The sequence below is a fragment of the Rhipicephalus microplus genome, chromosome 4 (assembly GCF_043290135.1).
Source record: "Rhipicephalus microplus isolate Deutch F79 chromosome 4, USDA_Rmic, whole genome shotgun sequence".
Lineage (NCBI taxonomy): Eukaryota > Metazoa > Arthropoda > Arachnida > Ixodida > Ixodidae > Rhipicephalus > Rhipicephalus microplus.
The window spans coordinates 152728796-152750048 of NC_134703.1; the positions used below are offsets into that span (position 1 = coordinate 152728796).

At 42.9% G+C, this 21253-nt stretch overlaps 1 protein-coding gene across 1 annotated transcript in view; it reads left to right on the plus strand.

The window, feature by feature from the left end:
- Positions 1–21253, plus strand: part of LOC119172915 (atrial natriuretic peptide receptor 1) — a 433548-nt gene that overhangs the window by 163673 nt on the left and 248622 nt on the right. The window contains exon 3 of the mRNA XM_075893770.1: positions 11612–11767. Within this exon, the coding sequence (XP_075749885.1) occupies positions 11612–11767 (156 nt within the window). The remainder of the gene's footprint in view (positions 1–11611; positions 11768–21253) is intronic.

Here is a 21253-nt window from a genome sequence, read left to right on the forward strand (position 1 = left end):
TTGATGGAAATGTCCAGTGGTTAGAGCAATTATATGGACACTCTCTGCTGGATATTGCCGCTGGCATCGACGTCGGCGTCACTCACCGTATACGTATCTATGAAAATGCAGGAAAGAAAAAAAAAACACAAGAAGAATTAGGCGCGCGGAATCGTTTTGGGTCCTCACAATTGTGAGCGCTACGCGTTAACCACTGAGCCACCGGGAAGCACGTCCTCCACTGTTCAAACGACAAGCTACTTATATCTACAACTTCCCGCAGCTACCTGGCATCTCGGGTCGAATTATCGTGTTTTATGCATTACTAGCAAGATAACGCAATAAGCGCGCATCGCCACATCGGGTGGTAGCGCGCGCTCTAATCTCTCACACGCACTTTGCCGCGCTTTGCGGAAAGGAGCAACGCTTTCTCGCGTTCCCCTATCTCGCCGTGGAGAGGAGGGAAGGATCGTACGTCTTGGCTGGCGTCGGGCTTTACCTAGAACGATTCTGTTGTAGTTACCGGGTGCACAAAGGTGATTGCAATCATTGCAGTGTCTGTTTGCGAAAAGCACGCGCTTTTTAGAGACAGCGAAGTAACAACATAGACGCTTATTCGCGTGCATCTGTACCTGTGAGTACGTTTCGTGGGTCATTTGTGCGTGAGAAACACGGCGCACGTTTAAATCTGCTTACCATTCTGCGCGTGACCTTCTAATTTGTTGCTATCACGTTCAATTGCTTCGCCTTTGCGGCAAAGTTGTGACTTTTCATTAATGACGCTCATTTTCAAGTCGTTTTGGGTGAACACATAAGGGGCAGTGTATTTTTTTTTCTTTTTTGCATTACACACCCTGTTCGCGTGTAATGGAAAAAAGAAACATGCCAGCGCGTCTGCGAATTCCGTTCGGACGTGTTGATCAGCAGAAAACTTTCAGGCTACTTAGCCCCAAAGCAGCTTTCTTACCCTAGAATCAGCGGCATAAACAAACGTGGCATTTTCAATAATATCGACTGGCACCCGTGCGCAATATCAATATTTAGCTATTTTGGCCAAGCAGCTGCTGTGTATGACAATGAAATGATTACATATATTGATTAGATCGCTTTCGCAGGGTGTTAGGCTTAACGCTAAGGCCTACGGTTGCGTAAACGCGCAGCGGTGATGCGCCTATGGAGTTGCGTAAGTGTCTATTCAGTGCTATTGACGCGTAAGCTTCTCAGTGCCACAAAGAAAGCCACCTTACAGCTTCCTTGATTCTTTTCGAATATAGGATATACACCGTATAGGATATCCTATATATCCTATATAGAATATAGGATATACGCCGTTTATATACGGCGTATATTTTCCAGGGCATACACAAATTTCACATAGTATGATTCGTGCCTTGTTATAAAAACATTTGTTTTGAAATATTGCTTCAGAAAAGTGAACTTAGTTCTTATTCAGCTTTGAGTGAGAATTGATAAACTTTTTTGTGCTTATACTTAAAAATTCGAAGAAATAGATATTCATTTCATTAGGCTCAAAATCCTCTTCATAGTGAAAAACGATATCTTTGGGAGGCAGAATGAGCGATGGAAGGACGTGTGACAACGACCACACCGAGTGTGCTTAAGATGTCTGCGAAGTTGTGAGTTCTATTCCAGATCAAGGCGACATGCCGGTAAGGGCAGAAGGTCATGATAGTTGTGTAAACGCTTATTTATGGAGTCAAGGTGCTGTCAAGGCTTCTCTCATCGTTCCTCAAAGTATCGGTCATCGGCTGAATTTTTGGTGGAGGCGAAAACGCTGTAGTACCATGTGCTTAGATTTGGGTGCGCATTGAAAAACTCCAGGTGGTCGAAATTTCCGGAGCCTTCTACTACAGCGTCGCTCACACTCATATAGAGGTTTCGGCATGTTAGACCTCAAATGCCATATCAAAGTAACCATCATGAAGTATGTGAAGTATGTGTATGTCTTTATATATTATTCTAAATTTGATTTGATTACGAATTTTGACTGATGAGCAGCGTGCGATTCTTTAGAGAGTGTGTCGAGTTAATGTACACAGCTCAGCTTTACCTTATGCCGGTAAGGGTTCGCGTCGATGTACATTAGCAAACGCTAGGCACCTGCAATGGTACTTTTCAGTTTAATAGCATCACTATAAACAGGACGTGTGGTATGCGACAAATTTATGGTAATACTGCTGTTAAATATTGCACAATTTTTCTCCTCCTACGTTAGCGCTCATCGACAAGTAGATTTACTTCTGCCTTCATAGATGTTCTCTCAGCAAAATAAAAACGCCTCGTGACGAACTGACCAGTCTTTAGAAACCTTATAAAACCAATGGATAGTTTGTCTAATGCTTTTAAAGCAATCAGTGTTGTAGGTGCAGTTTTTAATTAATTTGAAGCATTTATTTGTGTACTACAAGCATGTTTGCCGTCTTTATGCGTGTCTATCTATCTACTTAGCCGCTTACGTCAGGGTGCTCTTGTTATCATCCCTTAACTTGTCGTGAACAAAAATTAGTATAGAAGAGTAAGATGGCTTGACGAATAAGACACGTTGGCCAAGACATGAATTATGTCACAATCACACCGCATACGTTTTCAACCATTTCCCTCTAGACTGTTATGCGCGTACGTGCCACAGGTGATTGACACTTGGTATCTACCCAAAAACGTCGAGAACACACATGGGCATTTTGAAGTCGTGAGCATTAAGAAAAAAACTGACATCGGCAGCGTTGACCCGACCAGTGAAAAAAATATAGTCAGGGTCTCAGCAGGAGTCAAACCCAGTCATTCTGCGTGGCATTCAAATATTCTGCCTCAGATCGGCGGCAGGTCTCGGAACTACGTCTCAAATAGACCATAATGTTCGTGATGCGTCAATTGTGATTGCAGTGCTGGCTATACAACTATATTAACATTACATATATACTCCTATGATACAGCCGTAACGTCGGGTTAGCCTCAATCACCGTCACAAGGTTGGAATTATCACCTATCGTACTAACACAGCTGCGCAGTCGTTCCTGCCTCGTTCTTCTCGCGAGTGGAACCACCCCTGAAATCGTTGCTATTAATGACAACCATCTTTTTCGTGATACCGTAGCTAACATTGTATACGCAGGGCCTATTTAATGCATTTTTTGTTTGTACGCTGACTTTTGCTTATAGTCGTACTAACGCTGTATTTTTCCCTCCCCACCATGTACCATGTGTTATTCAATGTAATCCACTCCCCTCTGTAATGCCATTTTGGCCCTGAGGGTATTATAAATAAATAAATAAATAAATAAATAAATAAATAAATAAATAAATAAATAAATAAATAAATTGTTGGTAGGTGCCATGCGCTGAATTGAATTTATGTAGCAGTGTACAGGGCTGCCATCCTCACAAGCATGAGCGCTTCATATCAGCTAATCGCTTCTGGTGTTGCTAGCACTCGTGTTTCTCGTGGAATTGTTGCACGGGCGCAAACAGCTGGTTACATAAGCATCGGCAACTCCTCAACATATATCTGTGCTTGCAACACTTATACGTTTAGCTTCATTTTATGATGTGTCACTCAATAAAAAAAATTAACACGATCAAGTTTCCTCTGCATGTTTTGCAAATGTATATTTCCAAGGTAGGTGGGACCTGCCGAATTTTTTACTTTATTTAAATGTAGTAGTTTAGGAAAAGAGCTGTTGTGAACATTTGATATGGGTATTGCTGAGTGAGAGTCATAACACATAGCGAGTAAGGCTGTTTTCCTACTTATGTGAAAAAATACGAATCCATACAAGCAAACGAAGCAGGCGAATGTTAACCTCTTCTGTTTGCGCGCCTAAAAAAAAAACGGAATGCTGACTTCAAGTCTTTTCACATAGAGTTGATTTCCCAAGCCAACATACTGCACTTGCATGCGCCGCTGCTGTCATTTTGCTACGTAACCTAACTAGATAGCTTTTAGGTTCCTCTCATACGTTGTGTTTAGGTTGCTTTACGGGTTTTTTCTCATTCGTGAGAGGCATGTTCATGCGAGAGCCCAATGAATTCGGAGTAAAGAATTGAAGGGCACTTTGGTAAACCTGCGGCCATTTGACTCACTGTGACATCTCCTGTTTTTTGTGTGTGTTTGTGCGCGTGCATGTATAGCGTTCGGTAACCGTGTAAGAATATAGCGTTTTGTATCGGGGAAATCTCCCTTCATCGGAGGTTTCTCGTGGGAACGCTTGCCTTCGTGCCTGCTTTTCTCTGTTTATGCTTAAACTCCAAATACTGCTTGCCGGTGAATGTAAGCCCCCTGCATTTTATTAATGAGAGGTCCTTCATTACTGTTAATACTTTATGTTTGGCTGAGCGGTGACGTCAGAATGCCGAGCGAACTTTACCAGAAAGTATAAGTTACCGAATCAAACCAGTGATTAAGCTATGCGTCCATGTCAAAACTGCCGACGGACGGAGGGATCGATAGATGTACGGGCAGATAGACGGGAGTGGACGATACCAAAGTGCCGGAGAGGATCCTGTGCAAGTTGAACGACCCGCGATCCTCCTGCGAAAATCCGTAACTATCCCCGTAAGTTATTCCAAAGTCAGCGGGAGATTCACTTCCAGCCAATTAACTGCGCTATCGCAACTGTATCAACTTGTTCTGCAAAATTATCATAGTTTGCTTATTGCCTTGCTTTTTTTTTTTGCTGTGCTCATACTCCTAGTTGAATAAGCCCATAAAGAGTGCTCCGTTTCAATATCTTTATAATGGCGTGTGTGATTCTAAAACCGTTGGCCCCAAGACATGCGAACTCACAAATTCGCATGTCTGCGAAGTTGTGAGTTCTATTCCAGATCAAGGCGACATGCCGGTAAGGGCAGAAGGTCATGATAGTTGTGTAAACGCTTATTTATGGAGTCAAGGTGCTGTCAAGGCTTCTCTCATCGTTCCTCAAAGTATCGGTCATCGGCTGAATTTTTGGTGGAGGCGAAAACGCTGTAGTACCATGTGCTTAGATTTGGGTGCGCATTGAAAAACTCCAGGTGGTCGAAATTTCCGGAGCCTTCTACTACAGCGTCGCTCACACTCATATAGAGGTTTCGGCATGTTAGACCTCAAATGCCATATCAAAGTAACCATCATGAAGTATGTGAAGTATGTGTATGTCTTTATATATTATTCTAAATTTGATTTGATTACGAATTTTGACTGATGAGCAGCGTGCGATTCTTTAGAGAGTGTGTCGAGTTAATGTACACAGCTCAGCTTTACCTTATGCCGGTAAGGGTTCGCGTCGATGTACATTAGCAAACGCTAGGCACCTGCAATGGTACTTTTCAGTTTAATAGCATCACTATAAACAGGACGTGTGGTATGCGACAAATTTATGGTAATACTGCTGTTAAATATTGCACAATTTTTCTCCTCCTACGTTAGCGCTCATCGACAAGTAGATTTACTTCTGCCTTCATAGATGTTCTCTCAGCAAAATAAAAACGCCTCGTGACGAACTGACCAGTCTTTAGAAACCTTATAAAACCAATGGATAGTTTGTCTAATGCTTTTAAAGCAATCAGTGTTGTAGGTGCAGTTTTTAATTAATTTGAAGCATTTATTTGTGTACTACAAGCATGTTTGCCGTCTTTATGCGTGTCTATCTATCTACTTAGCCGCTTACGTCAGGGTGCTCTTGTTATCATCCCTTAACTTGTCGTGAACAAAAATTAGTATAGAAGAGTAAGATGGCTTGACGAATAAGACACGTTGGCCAAGACATGAATTATGTCACAATCACACCGCATACGTTTTCAACCATTTCCCTCTAGACTGTTATGCGCGTACGTGCCACAGGTGATTGACACTTGGTATCTACCCAAAAACGTCGAGAACACACATGGGCATTTTGAAGTCGTGAGCATTAAGAAAAAAACTGACATCGGCAGCGTTGACCCGACCAGTGAAAAAAATATAGTCAGGGTCTCAGCAGGAGTCAAACCCAGTCATTCTGCGTGGCATTCAAATATTCTGCCTCAGATCGGCGGCAGGTCTCGGAACTACGTCTCAAATAGACCATAATGTTCGTGATGCGTCAATTGTGATTGCAGTGCTGGCTATACAACTATATTAACATTACATATATACTCCTATGATACAGCCGTAACGTCGGGTTAGCCTCAATCACCGTCACAAGGTTGGAATTATCACCTATCGTACTAACACAGCTGCGCAGTCGTTCCTGCCTCGTTCTTCTCGCGAGTGGAACCACCCCTGAAATCGTTGCTATTAATGACAACCATCTTTTTCGTGATACCGTAGCTAACATTGTATACGCAGGGCCTATTTAATGCATTTTTTGTTTGTACGCTGACTTTTGCTTATAGTCGTACTAACGCTGTATTTTTCCCTCCCCACCATGTACCATGTGTTATTCAATGTAATCCACTCCCCTCTGTAATGCCATTTTGGCCCTGAGGGTATTATAAATAAATAAATAAATAAATAAATAAATAAATAAATAAATAAATAAATTGTTGGTAGGTGCCATGCGCTGAATTGAATTTATGTAGCAGTGTACAGGGCTGCCATCCTCACAAGCATGAGCGCTTCATATCAGCTAATCGCTTCTGGTGTTGCTAGCACTCGTGTTTCTCGTGGAATTGTTGCACGGGCGCAAACAGCTGGTTACATAAGCATCGGCAACTCCTCAACATATATCTGTGCTTGCAACACTTATACGTTTAGCTTCATTTTATGATGTGTCACTCAATAAAAAAAATTAACACGATCAAGTTTCCTCTGCATGTTTTGCAAATGTATATTTCCAAGGTAGGTGGGACCTGCCGAATTTTTTACTTTATTTAAATGTAGTAGTTTAGGAAAAGAGCTGTTGTGAACATTTGATATGGGTATTGCTGAGTGAGAGTCATAACACATAGCGAGTAAGGCTGTTTTCCTACTTATGTGAAAAAATACGAATCCATACAAGCAAACGAAGCAGGCGAATGTTAACCTCTTCTGTTTGCGCGCCTAAAAAAAAAACGGAATGCTGACTTCAAGTCTTTTCACATAGAGTTGATTTCCCAAGCCAACATACTGCACTTGCATGCGCCGCTGCTGTCATTTTGCTACGTAACCTAACTAGATAGCTTTTAGGTTCCTCTCATACGTTGTGTTTAGGTTGCTTTACGGGTTTTTTCTCATTCGTGAGAGGCATGTTCATGCGAGAGCCCAATGAATTCGGAGTAAAGAATTGAAGGGCACTTTGGTAAACCTGCGGCCATTTGACTCACTGTGACATCTCCTGTTTTTTGTGTGTGTTTGTGCGCGTGCATGTATAGCGTTCGGTAACCGTGTAAGAATATAGCGTTTTGTATCGGGGAAATCTCCCTTCATCGGAGGTTTCTCGTGGGAACGCTTGCCTTCGTGCCTGCTTTTCTCTGTTTATGCTTAAACTCCAAATACTGCTTGCCGGTGAATGTAAGCCCCCTGCATTTTATTAATGAGAGGTCCTTCATTACTGTTAATACTTTATGTTTGGCTGAGCGGTGACGTCAGAATGCCGAGCGAACTTTACCAGAAAGTATAAGTTACCGAATCAAACCAGTGATTAAGCTATGCGTCCATGTCAAAACTGCCGACGGACGGAGGGATCGATAGATGTACGGGCAGATAGACGGGAGTGGACGATACCAAAGTGCCGGAGAGGATCCTGTGCAAGTTGAACGACCCGCGATCCTCCTGCGAAAATCCGTAACTATCCCCGTAAGTTATTCCAAAGTCAGCGGGAGATTCACTTCCAGCCAATTAACTGCGCTATCGCAACTGTATCAACTTGTTCTGCAAAATTATCATAGTTTGCTTATTGCCTTGCTTTTTTTTTTTGCTGTGCTCATACTCCTAGTTGAATAAGCCCATAAAGAGTGCTCCGTTTCAATATCTTTATAATGGCGTGTGTGATTCTAAAACCGTTGGCCCCAAGGTTATCCTTCCGCTTTCTTTGAAGGCTAATCTTATATAGATAGTTGGGAAGCTGCCCATCCAGTTAAAATAGATCTCATACGTGCTGCTTCAACTACTTTTTTCGTTTGTGTGAATACCGCCATGAGCCGGTGCCAGTTGAAACGTGGTGCAGTGTTCTGCTCCAATAGCCCCTTAATTGGTGTAAACGTACAACCTGAAATGAAGTGGTGCTGAGAAGTTCTTCTCTTTAAAAGGTTGAGCAATGCTAGTAGTGCTCCTTTAGCGTCCATGGAAATCTCCTATCAGTCTCGACGCAGAATATGAAGAACAGCTTCTGTGATGTTGTGAAGCTCTGCTGTCATGGATGATCGCTGCAGCCTATAAGAGAGCATCTGAACCCGCTATGGTGATCTAGGGGTTGAGGATGCTCATCTGCTGCTCAAAGGTTAGGGGATCGAATCCCGACAACGGCGACCGCATTCTCGATGACTACGAAAATGGTCGAGGCCCGTCTACTCAGATATAGATGTACGTTAAAGAACCCCAGCTCGCCAAAATTTCTGGCGCCCTCCTCTACGGCGTCTCGCTTGATCATATCGTGTTTATAGGATATTTACCCCAATTGATTATTAGTATTTATATATGTCTTGTCAAGAGCACGTAAAAGCCACTTAAAGAAGTGTTACAAATGAATAAGACATCAATTCTCCAAGACACAGTTCTGCTAAGTACAGTTCTCGGCTGAGTAGAAGAGGGTATGGTTTGCAGCAGTGATTGGCGTGTGAAAATATTTTGCTACTAGGCCATAAACATGCGTTCAGTGGAAATGGCTTATATAATCACCAAACTGTGGTGTTTCCCATTTAGTGTCTGTATGAGACACTGATTTTATTACTAAGACTATAGCGCACCCAACCGTGTACCTAAATAATTCGGCAGATCCCATACCCTAAGGGAATCAGTTTCATGTGGAGCAGTTTTACGCAACGCTTTTGTCTTCGAGCCAATTGTTGCGAGGCTACTAATGTAAGTCTAGTACTAAAGCACTGGAGTGGATTGCTAAAGTAAGTGTAGTACTAAAGTACTGAATAATTTACTAAAATAGGTGTGTGTAATAAAGCACTGAAGTAAGTGTAGTACTAAAGTAATTGTAGTACTGAAGTACTGAACCAATTACTAAATAAAGTGTACTCCTAAGGTACCAATAGGTGACTAACGTAAATATTAATAAAGACGTATAGCACTGAATAAGTTGCTAAAGTGTTGTACTGAATTACTGAAGTAAATTACTAAAGTAAGTGTAGTAATAGAACACTGAAATAAGCTACTAAGGTAAGTAGCTTCAGTATCTTAGTTCCGTAGTAAAGTACGGAACTAAAATACTGAAGTAAATGTAGTAGATGCGTGCACATAGAGGGCTTACCAGGCACGTCGACCACATTGGCGCTTAAACCGTAACTTGTTGGTCTAACGTTACGTCACCAGTCGTGTTCATGTGAATCATTTGCATGCCTTAACTAGCTTGTGCTTGATTGGGGTATGAATCAATTATTGCCCACCGTGACAGACCATCGACCAAATCCGACGCAGAAGCAAGCTCTCTGTATCTCAAAGATACAAAGCTCCCCGCCAAGCCACAAGGTCTATGACGTTCAATTCGAGAATGATGGCATCGTAACGCACTACCATCGTGTTTTTCCGGACAAGAAGTTTTAATCTAACGCGAAAGTGGGAGCTGGCGCCTGGTACCTTCCCGCCTTTTTCCCAGCAGTTTTACCCATATATCATAACCAAAGCACCAATCCCCCCCCCCCCCCCCCAACGCAGGGCGGCCCTCGAATGTCCAGTGGTCAGTTTCAAGGAGCTGCCAGAAATAAAACAGCAAAACGAAAGGCACGCGACGAACAGCGCTGTCTATACTTAGAGTTCCATCACATTAACATTCAAACAATTGTCAACTGTCACGCTGCTTTCGAAGCAGTGGATATTGTTGCGGTAATATATATTCTTATGCATGCATAGTATGTCACTCTCCATGTGTGTAGTAATATTTCCCTTATGAACCAACACAATCGTAGACAACTGGTCATATTTTACTGGTGACCAGGCTTCGTTGCATTTCCTTCCTATTACAGCAGAATATTTTTTTTTCAAACGCAGTGTTCTCATTTCTTTACCTTACACGTAACGGGGTGTTGCACATGTCGGTGTAATTTGTTCCCGGTACAGCGTAGTGCACCAGGAAGTACCACACCGTGAGTGTGCGAGAAGATGAGGGTGCGTTCACAAAAAAAAATGGAATAAATGACAATGTCATTTATTCTATTTTTATGCGTGCACTCACTCATAAGTGCACTCACTCAGGTTATGTGTTTTCAAAAAGGCTGCTTGCATGATCCTTTACGCGGCCTTCTTTCTACATTAAAAGCAATTGAAAAAAATGCCTAGAGGCATTTCATGAAAATCCCACAGCTGGTGACCTCTTTGGAATTGTGCTTGAAAAGTTGGAGTGGTTGCTACTGCATCTTTTGAGTTATACCGCTCATGATGAAAACGTGATGGCTAGAATAGTGATGTTTTACACTTTGATGAGAACGTCCCTCCCCCCCTTTTTTTGCAAAGAAAACAATCAGAAGCTTTCTGAAAAGCTGGAAAACGCCAGAAAGACGGTGAAATTCTTGCAACATTTTGCACTGTGCTCTCGATTCACATTCGTCGAGACGACTTGTGTGGTAAACAGTGTAATGCATTGGTACTGCTTTTTCGAGAACATCTTTGTTGCAACTTTGTAGTAATTGTTGCTTTGTTATAAAATTAGGTAGTCAGCACCACAACCACAACTGATTTTGCACTGACATCACGCCTGAATAGGATATTTTTCCATTGCATTTTCTAGACTTGGCATGACTCTGTGGTAGCATTCCTGATGGCCACACAGCAATCTTGCGTTCGATTCCCTTTGGGATTCAAATTTTCATAATTTGCATTCGTCAGGTCAATGCTGGCGATGTCGACACTTTCCCATATATGTTATCCATATCTGTTCTGGCAGTTCCTGAGCAGATTTCCTGATAGATAGATAGATAGATAGATAGATAGATAGATAGATAGATAGATAGATAGATAGATAGATAGATAGATAGATAGATAGACAGACAGATAGATAGATAGATAGATAGATAGATAGATAGATAGATAGATAGATAGATAGATAGATAGATAGAGAGATAGATAGATAGATAGATAGATAGATAGATAGATAGATAGATAAATAGATAGATAGATAGATAAAATTGCTTATAGTACCTTCAGTTCGCTAAGAATTGTTAGTCAGCGCTCATCCTGACTGTTATTTCTTTGTTCGTCTCTTCTAGTTTGCAGCATGTTTTACATTTCACCGTGTTTTATAATCTTTCCAACGAAACACAGTTTAGGAATTGTCTCAGATATGATCCGCATTTAAACTCGATACGTCACTGCAATTCGACGCGATTATATTCACAATAATTCAATGCAAACAAATTCTATGACATTGTGCTTGGTGGGACGGTTACCGCACTCACTGAGGCACCGGCTACTAAGATTGCCATCCTTCCTGAATACCAGTACATGCATTCTCCCAAAATGCGAAGTTCGTCGTGCCATCTGCTTTGTGATAACGATTGCGGGTTGCTTGTTTTGCAGCCTTCCGTGCAGTGCTAGCGAGGCGCTGTTGGAGGCACTGGTGGGCCGGTTGGAGCAGTACGCCAGCAGCCTCGAGTCTCTGGTGGAGGAACGCACAGCGGACTACCTCGAACAAAAGCGGAAAGCCGAGGACCTGCTGTACCAGTTGCTTCCCAAGTGAGTGAGTGGCCCAGTGGGGTGCTGTTAATGGGACGGGCGCGGGATTTTGCGAGAAGAAGCGTGCGATTAATAAAGTGGGCCGGCTAACTGTCTTGTTTTACTCGGCCACTACGAATGGCGGTTACTGCAGAAGGATCCACATTTGGGTGTGTTGGAGATTAGTAAAGTAGTGATTAGTCATGCTGCGGCAAATGAGAGTTATTTAATTGCCATACATATGTAATTTGGTATTCAATTATGTGAGGTCACTTATTGATATTTGGCGCTCGTGTTGTGTTCTCTGCTATTCTCGTTATCTACTCAAGTGCACTTAGAGAGAAGTAGACTGAATGGCGATGAGGTGGAGATTGATTGATTGATATGTGGGGTTTAACGTCCCAAAACCACTATATGATTATGAGAGACGCCGTAGTGGAGGGCTCCGGAAATTTAGACCACCTGGGGTTCTTTAACGTGCACCCAAATCTGAGCACACGGGCCTACAACATTTCCGCCTCCATCGGAAATGCAGCCGCCGCAGCCGGGATACGAACCCGCGCCCTGCGGGTCAGCAGCGGAGTACCTTAGCCACTAGACCACCACGGTGGGGCACGATGAAGTGGAGAGGCAGTATGAGTAGACACACGTACACAATGATGTTGTCAATATTCAGCTTGCGAGAAGTGGTCATGCAAGTTTGCGCATTTCAATAAACAGAGTAGAACTTTTGTGGCTTTGCGCGTTGCACATGCAGGAAGCCATAATCTCAGTAGTTTGCATTTGGTGAAAGGCATGTAATCTAATTACCCTAAAACAGTCAATCGTTTGACGTGCAGCCACACTGAGCGTATTTTACGGGTTCTTCCACAAAGCCTGTGTTTCACCTCGCACCCTACACCATTTGAATGAGGAATGAATGGGCATTCTTAAGCAAACGCCACCGACGAAATGGTGAGGTTTCCTGCGTGGAGATAAATGGAAGCCAGATGTTCTGGAACGCTGCCCCCGTTGGACGAAAGACAATCAGTTTGCAGGCGCATTGATGCAGCTTCTGGAGGATGTACATGTGTAGTGGTGGCAAGTTCTTCTAAAAAGAAAAGTTGCACAATTTTCATTTGCGCATACACGCCAGTGAGTGAACTGCATTATGCTATACTCTCCATAGAAGTGCGTGGGTATTAAAATAAATGTTATGGTATACTTACGCAGTCACTTTCTGTAAACAATTTTTTTTTACAAAGCACATCGAACATGCTGTATTTTTTGTTCCACAGGTGTACAGCCGTACTGTAGAGTGCACGAGCAGTCAGGTTTTGCTCCGAGGAGGCATGGGAGAAAGTGAGGGGGGGGGGAGAAGGCAGGCTACAACTTGAGGCAATCGCGGGCTCTGACGTCGTCAGCCTGACAACTACGCCACGCAAGCACTTGACACAGCCTGTCAGAGAACCAAACTGCCACAAAATGCCGACCTGCATAGCACAAAATGAGGGTGCCTCGATAGCATGGAGACACCCTTCAGAAAACTAGCCTCTCTAAATAACTTCTTTCAAAGTATCACATCTGATTGCTGCACGCCGCCACCAATGCGATCAGCTTGCTCGCATCACGTAACCTCACACCGCATATCCCTTCCAGGCACTTTCAGCGCGCGCACGTTAATAACACAGCGTGACCGGGCAGTACCACAGTCTCTTGGAGTACTTCGTCGCGTTCTTAACGCGCCATGCAGATGCGTGAAAGTTTATCTTAGCAGCAACCGGAGATTATCATGGAATGTCGTTTTATTAGGGGCGAAGCTTTTTATAGCGGCAGCTGTTCGTCCCTCGTAGCGGTTGTAGTGTGTAACAAGTATAACATTTTGACCTCCAAGGTGGTGCCGGTGAGACATTTCTTCTGTGCGTTGTTGAACAATAAAGGTCATGCTCAATGTACATACCAATGGCTGCTAAACAGAATGAGAGATAGGAGCATTCGGCTTTTAGTTAACACGCACGCTGCGATCCCTATTAGCAGCCAATGGCGTGTACATTGAGCACTATCTGACGAGGAAGGGTTGCTACGTTATACTCGCTGGGTGTAACCTCCTTAGTTTTAGAAAGGTTTAGCGAGCGTTGAGCCGCAGTGCCATGAATACAATGAACTAGTATATACCATGAACTCGCGGTGGTTAAAGGTGGGAAGTAGATACGAAGCGCAAGCCGTAAGAAAGTAAAAGCCGAATTCTCCTGTCTCTCATTTCCCATTAGCCGCTATTGGCACGTACATTGAGCACTATCTGACAGGAAAAGGTTGCTACGTTATACTCGCTGGGCGTAACCTCCTTGGTTTTAGAAAGGTTTAGCGAGCGTTGGGCCGCAGTGTCATGAATACAGTGATCTAGTATATACCATGAACTCGAGGTGGTTAAAGGTGGGAAGTAGACCCGAAGCACAAGCTGTAAGAAAGTGTGCGTGTGCCACCTCTCGTTTAGTCCTTGGAATGTCCGCTAGATGGCGGTGCTTCTATATGGGGAATATATGATGAAAAGATTCGAGATGGTGGTACTTGGAGTGTTGAATAGATGGACGAACGGACACACAGACAGATGCATGGATGGACGCATGAACGGACGCAGGGCCGGATGCATGGATGAACGCAGGGACGGACGCACGAACAGACGCATGCACGGACGGGCAGACGGACGTATGGACCGTCACACAGACGGACGCATGCACGGACGGAAGCAAGAACGAATGGACGGACGAATGCTTCGCCCCACTCTCCATCATTCACTCGGTGGACATGCTGCCATTTTTTTTCTGCATTCCGTACTACAAGAACGCCAACGAATGACGTTCTACGTCGCTGCATAGACTTGGCTGCGAAGAATTCGCCCCGTCTAAGAACACTTTTTTGGCAATAATCTACGAAAAGATCGATGGAAAAGCTCTTATCCGAAAATATATTTCACCTTACCCGTTCAGTCTGGTCATCGTTTGAAAAGAACGTGCTACGTGCCTTTCTGGCTGCTCGGCTCTTTACACCTGTGTCTTTTGAACTGACTGTGCGTGCATTTCGAGTAAACGTGGCACGCATGAAAGATAAAGCGAATATTTATTAAATTAAAAAATTGGCATATCCCCCGTACAGTGGGATTGAATGATATGCCAAGCACGAATGAGGAAGGTTGATATGTCACTTCAAAATCAGCGCAACGTTTCGAGGCGGACGTAAATTATGCCATACATACCTTCTATGTCATGCTTATCATGGTTGCGCCTGATATTTGTGTTCGTCATCCATTCACGTCAGGTATCACCAAATTTTGCATATGTGAAGCTAGACAAACTGCCGAGAGCGCATATGAGCATAGCATGTGCTCATGTTTTATATGAGATGAATGTCATGATTATCATGTTTGGGCGTGTCATTTACCTTCGCAATTTATTCACGTAATTTAATACCAAATTTGCTATATCTGAAACTAGCAAAACGGCTGCGATCGCCTCATGAGCGTGGTGTGTCATATTGTCTGACATGACACGCATGTCGTGATTATCATGTTTGCACCAGTCACATACCATCGTCTTCCATTTACGTCACGTAACACCGAATTCGGTATATGTGAAACCAGCGAAACAGATACGAGCAGACTATAAACGTAGCGGGTAGTCTTGTTTTACATAGAACACATCTGGTTATTATCATGTTTTGACGTGTCATTTACGTTCACCTTTCATTCATGTCGCATAATACCAAATTTGATATATCTGAAGCTAGCGAAATGGATGCGAGTCCATCATGAGCAAGGTATGTAGTCAGGTTCTTACGTGACACACGTATGATGATTATCATGTTTGATCCACTCATATACCTTCGTCATCTATTTATGTCACGTAATGCTGAATTTGGTATATGTGAAGCTAGCCAAACGGCCGCGAGCGCACTGTGAGTGTGGCGTGTAGTAAGTACTTACATGACATGCATGTCCTTATTTCCATGTTAGAACCTGTCCCGTTTGCTATGCAGTTATGTCATACCATAGGTACCAGTTTTGCAATGTGCCATATGAACGAAACCACCACAAGATCATGACAGGTAAGTCTTGACATTAACGACATGCATGTGATGATTTTCGTGCTGACTGGTCACTTATACTCGTCATGCAGTCATGTTATGTCATACAAATTTCGGTACACATCCCATCATTCAAACGGACAAGAGAGCTGTAAGTCGTAGATGGCTAGATAGATAGGTAGATAAATAGAGAGACAGATACGGCCAAAGTAGCTGAAGTTCACTAAGAAGTGCTGCACATATAAAATTCAGCAGATTGCAAGTGCCTTGGGAATCGATGTTATGTGAAGCATGTGGAGGGAAGATGACTGTGCAGTAGTTTTTTTGTTGAGCGAAACGTTACGAAATGACGCTGAAGGCATGCACAAATGTTACGTTAAACAGTCGCATGTTTGCTGTTTCGTGACGGCGTCAAGAGCAACATAATTGATTGATATGTGAAGTTTAACGTTTCAAAACCACCATATGATTTTGAGAGACGCCGTAGTGGAGGGCTCCAGAATTTTCGACCACCGGGGGTTCTTTAACGTGCACACAAATCTGAGCACACGGGCCTACAGCATTTCCGCCTCCATCGGTAATGCAGCCGCCGCAGCCGAGATTCGAACCCGCGACTTGCGGGTCAGCAGCTGAGTACCTTAGCCACTAGACCACCGCGGCGGGGCAGCAGCAACATAGGTATTAGCAACACGAGATGCGGTAAGTTGATTTGTAGCGCTTGTGCCAGCGAGGATGGCGGCCTTAGACATTGCTAGAGAAATCAGCTCCAGTAGATGGTGCTTCCCTACAAATTTCATTAGGTCGTCGTGAGAGCTGTGATAGGAGTACGTATATATTGTTTTTTAGATTGTATAGCCAGCCGTGCAAGCACAAGTGACTTTTCACGAACATTACGCGCACTACTTGAAAAGCAGTTTGGAGACCTGCCGTGGCTTTGTAGTAGAATACTTGACTGCCACGCAGAATGCTTGGGTTGGATTTGTGCTGGAACCAGAATATTTATTATATGTGCTCGTTTGGTGAACGCTTTCGATACCAGCTTTTAGAGGTGAAGCCCTTTAAGGCCGGCCTAGTTGGCGGTCGTCACGCCCCACAAAACTCAAACCGAAGCTGTTCACCTGCACAACAAAAGAACGAGAACATATGTTTAAACCAACCGACTTTATGTATAATCAACTACACGACAACACAATGCATGATTACCCACGTCGTTCGTTGGTCCGTCCGTCCATGCATACGTCCACGTGTCCATCAGTCCATCTGTCTATCTCCTATACTACCCGGCGATTTCAACGCAGACAATATGGACCTTAGCACCTGTATATTCATCCACTCGTCGTCATTCACTTCCTTCAGATGCGCTGATTTTTTGACGTTCTCAAATTCAAATTACCAATGTCTGTTCATGCAGCTCCTTGGTTGATATAAACTGTCAATTACCTTGAGTGCATTACCCTTAACTACAGTTGATTTTTTAACCCGACCTGACGACTGTATTGCAGGAATACATATGTAATGTCTATAACATTGGATAGCCATCACTGCATCCCCGATTGACGGTTCATAAACATTACGGTGCATTCGAAAAGCAGTAACGAGACCTGGCGTGACTGTGTGGTAGAATAATTGGTTGCCACGCAGAATGCTGTGGTTCGATTCCTGCTGGGACCCTGAATTTTTTTTACATTTGTTGTGTCAACATAACTGATGTCAGCGTTTTTATTGCTCACGCGTTAAAATAACCAATGCATGTTCCCGCCGTTACTGGGTAGATATGATGTGTCAATCACCTGTGGAACATACGCGCATACCAGTAGCATATACCCCCCGCGGGTAAGTGACTCTGTCTGGCGGAATGTGTTTAAAGACGTACGCGACGGTATGATGACCTTACTCATGCCATGACCAACGAGTCGTATTTGTCAAAACATCTTACCTTCCTGTACTAATTTTGGTTAGCCCAAGTAAGCTTGGTGATTACGAGAAAACCCAGACGTAGGCGGTTAGATAGATAGATAGATAGATAGATAGATAGATAGATAGACAGATAGATAGACAGATAGACAGATAGATAGACAGACAGATAGATAGATAGATAGATAGATAGATAGATAGATAGATAGATAGATAGATAGATAGATAGATAGATAGATAGATAGATAGATAGATAGATAGATAGATAGATAGACAGACAGATAGACAGACAGATAGATAGATAGATAGATAGATAGATAGATAGATAGATAGATAGATAGATAGATAGATAGATAGATAGATAGATAGATAGATAGATAGATAGATAGATAGATAGATAGATAGATAGATAGATAGATAGATAGATAGATAGACGTCAGAAGTGTTTGCATTACGCAAAGAAATGTGGCATGATTAGTCGCCATGGCACATAGCTCAAGCATTACTTATAGATTGCGCATGATCTCTGGTGATATACTATAATATCACGCGATGTTAAGCTTATTTATTTCGAATAGGAAATCATACAACACGACGCATTCCGCCGAGCGTGCGCTTGCAATGTGGTTTAGCTAGTGAGAAATGATCGCAAGAAAGAATTATTATGTATGTTGACTGCTGATTAGGGTCGTTCTTGGGTCAATTTCAGCTGTTAAGTGTACAACATGAATTTAAAATGCGGGCTTCATGGTCCGAGTTTTTTTTTTTTTTTTATCGTCCTATTTTTGTATAGTCTTGTCGCGCCCTTCAACTGGTCGAATAAACGTCAAACAGCTACCACTTCCCATGTTTTTCAACTTATTGCAGTTTTTAGCCCCGAAGACATTTTTAGTCGGTTGATTGATTTGTGGGGTTTAACGTCCCAAAACCACCATTTGATTATGAGAGACGCCGTAGTGGAGGGCTCCGGAAATTTTGACCACCTGGGGTTCTTTAACGTGCACCCAAATCTGAGTACACGGGCCTACAACATTTCCGCCTCCATCGGAAATGCAGCCGCCGCAGCCGGGAATCGAACCCGCGACCTGCGGGTCAGCAGCCGAGTACTTTAGCCACTACACCACCGCGGCGGGGTATTTTTAGTCTGTACTGGGAGAAATAACGAAGTAGAAGTAGAGGAGAATCAGTAGCTTGGTTTGCCTTATGTAGACAATTTCAGTACATAATGTGTTTCAACATAGATGCCGTTTTGTTTTACAATTTTCAAGGCTATATATATATATATATATATATATATATATATATATATATATATATATATATATATATATATATATATATATATATATATATATATATATATATATATATATACATATATATGCAGAAGAATAACTTCGGTTGCCGCAAGGTTATAAATATGAAAGTAGATGCGCTTTCACATAACAACTGTTTATTGTGCCGACGTTTCGACAGGAACCCTGTCTTTTGAAAAAGACTCTCGCAAACATTTTTCAAGGCGAGAGGGACGCGGCAGCAAGGAAGTTTGGAAGCTCATGTCAGTATAACTCATCCCATGATGAAGGAAGGACCCCTCCCGAAACTGTTGGGAAATAAATATATTTATCCTTGTTGACAACGCTCCCGTTGTGCCATATCTTATATATATATATATATATATATATATATATATATATATATATATATATATATATATATATATATATATATATATATATATATATATATATATATATATATATATATATATATATATATATATATATATATATATATGTGACGAAAAAGCTATGAAGAACTTTGCAGAAAAAGTATTAATAAGGGTACGCGTATAAAAAAGTTGAAGGTAAAATAAATGCAGTAGGCCACACACCAATGCTTACGCACTGCTAACGTCAAGAAGAAAGCTTTCGCAAACACGAACAAATCTCAAGAACGCGCCACGAATCGAGTCAGTGAAGTGCTGCCAGTCACTTCCTAATGAACTATTGTTCTACTAATCAATTATGAAACGTCAACGCCTTCACAAACAGGATACGGTGTACGTATAGGAACTACCGCGCGTCATGTTACACGTGCGTTGGACTGCTGTCGTTCCGAACCGAGACAAAAAAGTCGTGCGCAACTTCCAGTTACCGTACTCATATAGGCGTAGAACGTGCGGGGGAGGGCCAAGGTAGTGGGCGTCCCTCTTAGTGACCCAATAGGAGGGGGCACGAAGTTTGCCCTATACATTGACTTGCTAGGGAGGGCGGTGCTACAACGAACCTTCGCTCCCCCCCCCCCCCATCTGAATTCATTGAAACATGACTCCTATTACATGAATGAATACACTGAACAGCATGTAAGATGCACAAGCAAGGCATGCTGCAACGATCAGCCAACGGATGCATTTAAGCGCTGTCTAGTTAACTTGAACATAGACTGCACATACAGCGGACTGCAAAGCGAGCGAGAACACGCAAGATCAACTAACTACTGTCCAAGTGAATGGCTTCTTGTATGAAGTCACTGAGCACATGCACATGTGCTTACAGCGCCGTACCTAGTGAACACACCTGCGACACGAAACGAGACTGATGAAGCCATCAAGAGCGTCCGCGAGCACATGGTGACATTCGCCGCACATTACATTCCCAATCGTGCCACTTACCGCGTAGTTCATTCATAATCATCGATGAAGGGAAATCCCTTCTGATATCCTCTTGAAGCAACACGCACACTTATATTCCAGTACGGATGAGCTTAACGCGGCATCGAGGTGGAAAGATTTGTGTCTTGTCCACACACGCCTGCAATGCTCTCGAAGGACGGGAAGGGAAATGGCTGCCGCAGCCCAATGTTGCCCGCGTGTGGCCTTCTTTGCGCTACTGTGGCTATACGGAAACCGGCTGCTCGCGTGCTATACGCAGACGTGCACGCGGCTCTTTGTCGCAAGTCATAAACATGCTTCGGCGATTATTTGAATGTGTTACGTTCACGCCATAGCAGTAAGGCAGAAAAAAGTTTTAGCTGTTTTCTGTTGATTATTTTCTACGAGTATTTAAAATGCCAATCTCATCATCTTGTTCGTAGGGAGCTTTATCACAGTACTATCCGCGACCACCCCATATTTTTTCTTATTATATTTAAACAGGCATTCCTCGGTTTGGTTTAGTTCGGCTTATGAAATTTAAATATACAAAGCGAGTAAAGCTGTCAGAGAGGCCGCAGTGAATTGCCCCGCATAATTTAAAAAGAGTCAGCGATTTGTTAACGTGCACTAAACTCGTACCGTACTCGGCCGTCCAGTATCTCACCTCACACGAAAGGCTACCGCTTCGTATGTGTACTTAGCACTTTGGATCATTGCCTTTTCTTTTATTCCTTGTATTTAAATTCACAATTATTCCGTAGCAGACTCTATATACTTCAGCCTTCATTGCTTTCCACGTGTTTACATCTGAGAAAAAAAAATGTGAATTGCATCCCGTACAGTGAATGACACCTATTTCATTCGGCAGTACCAACGCA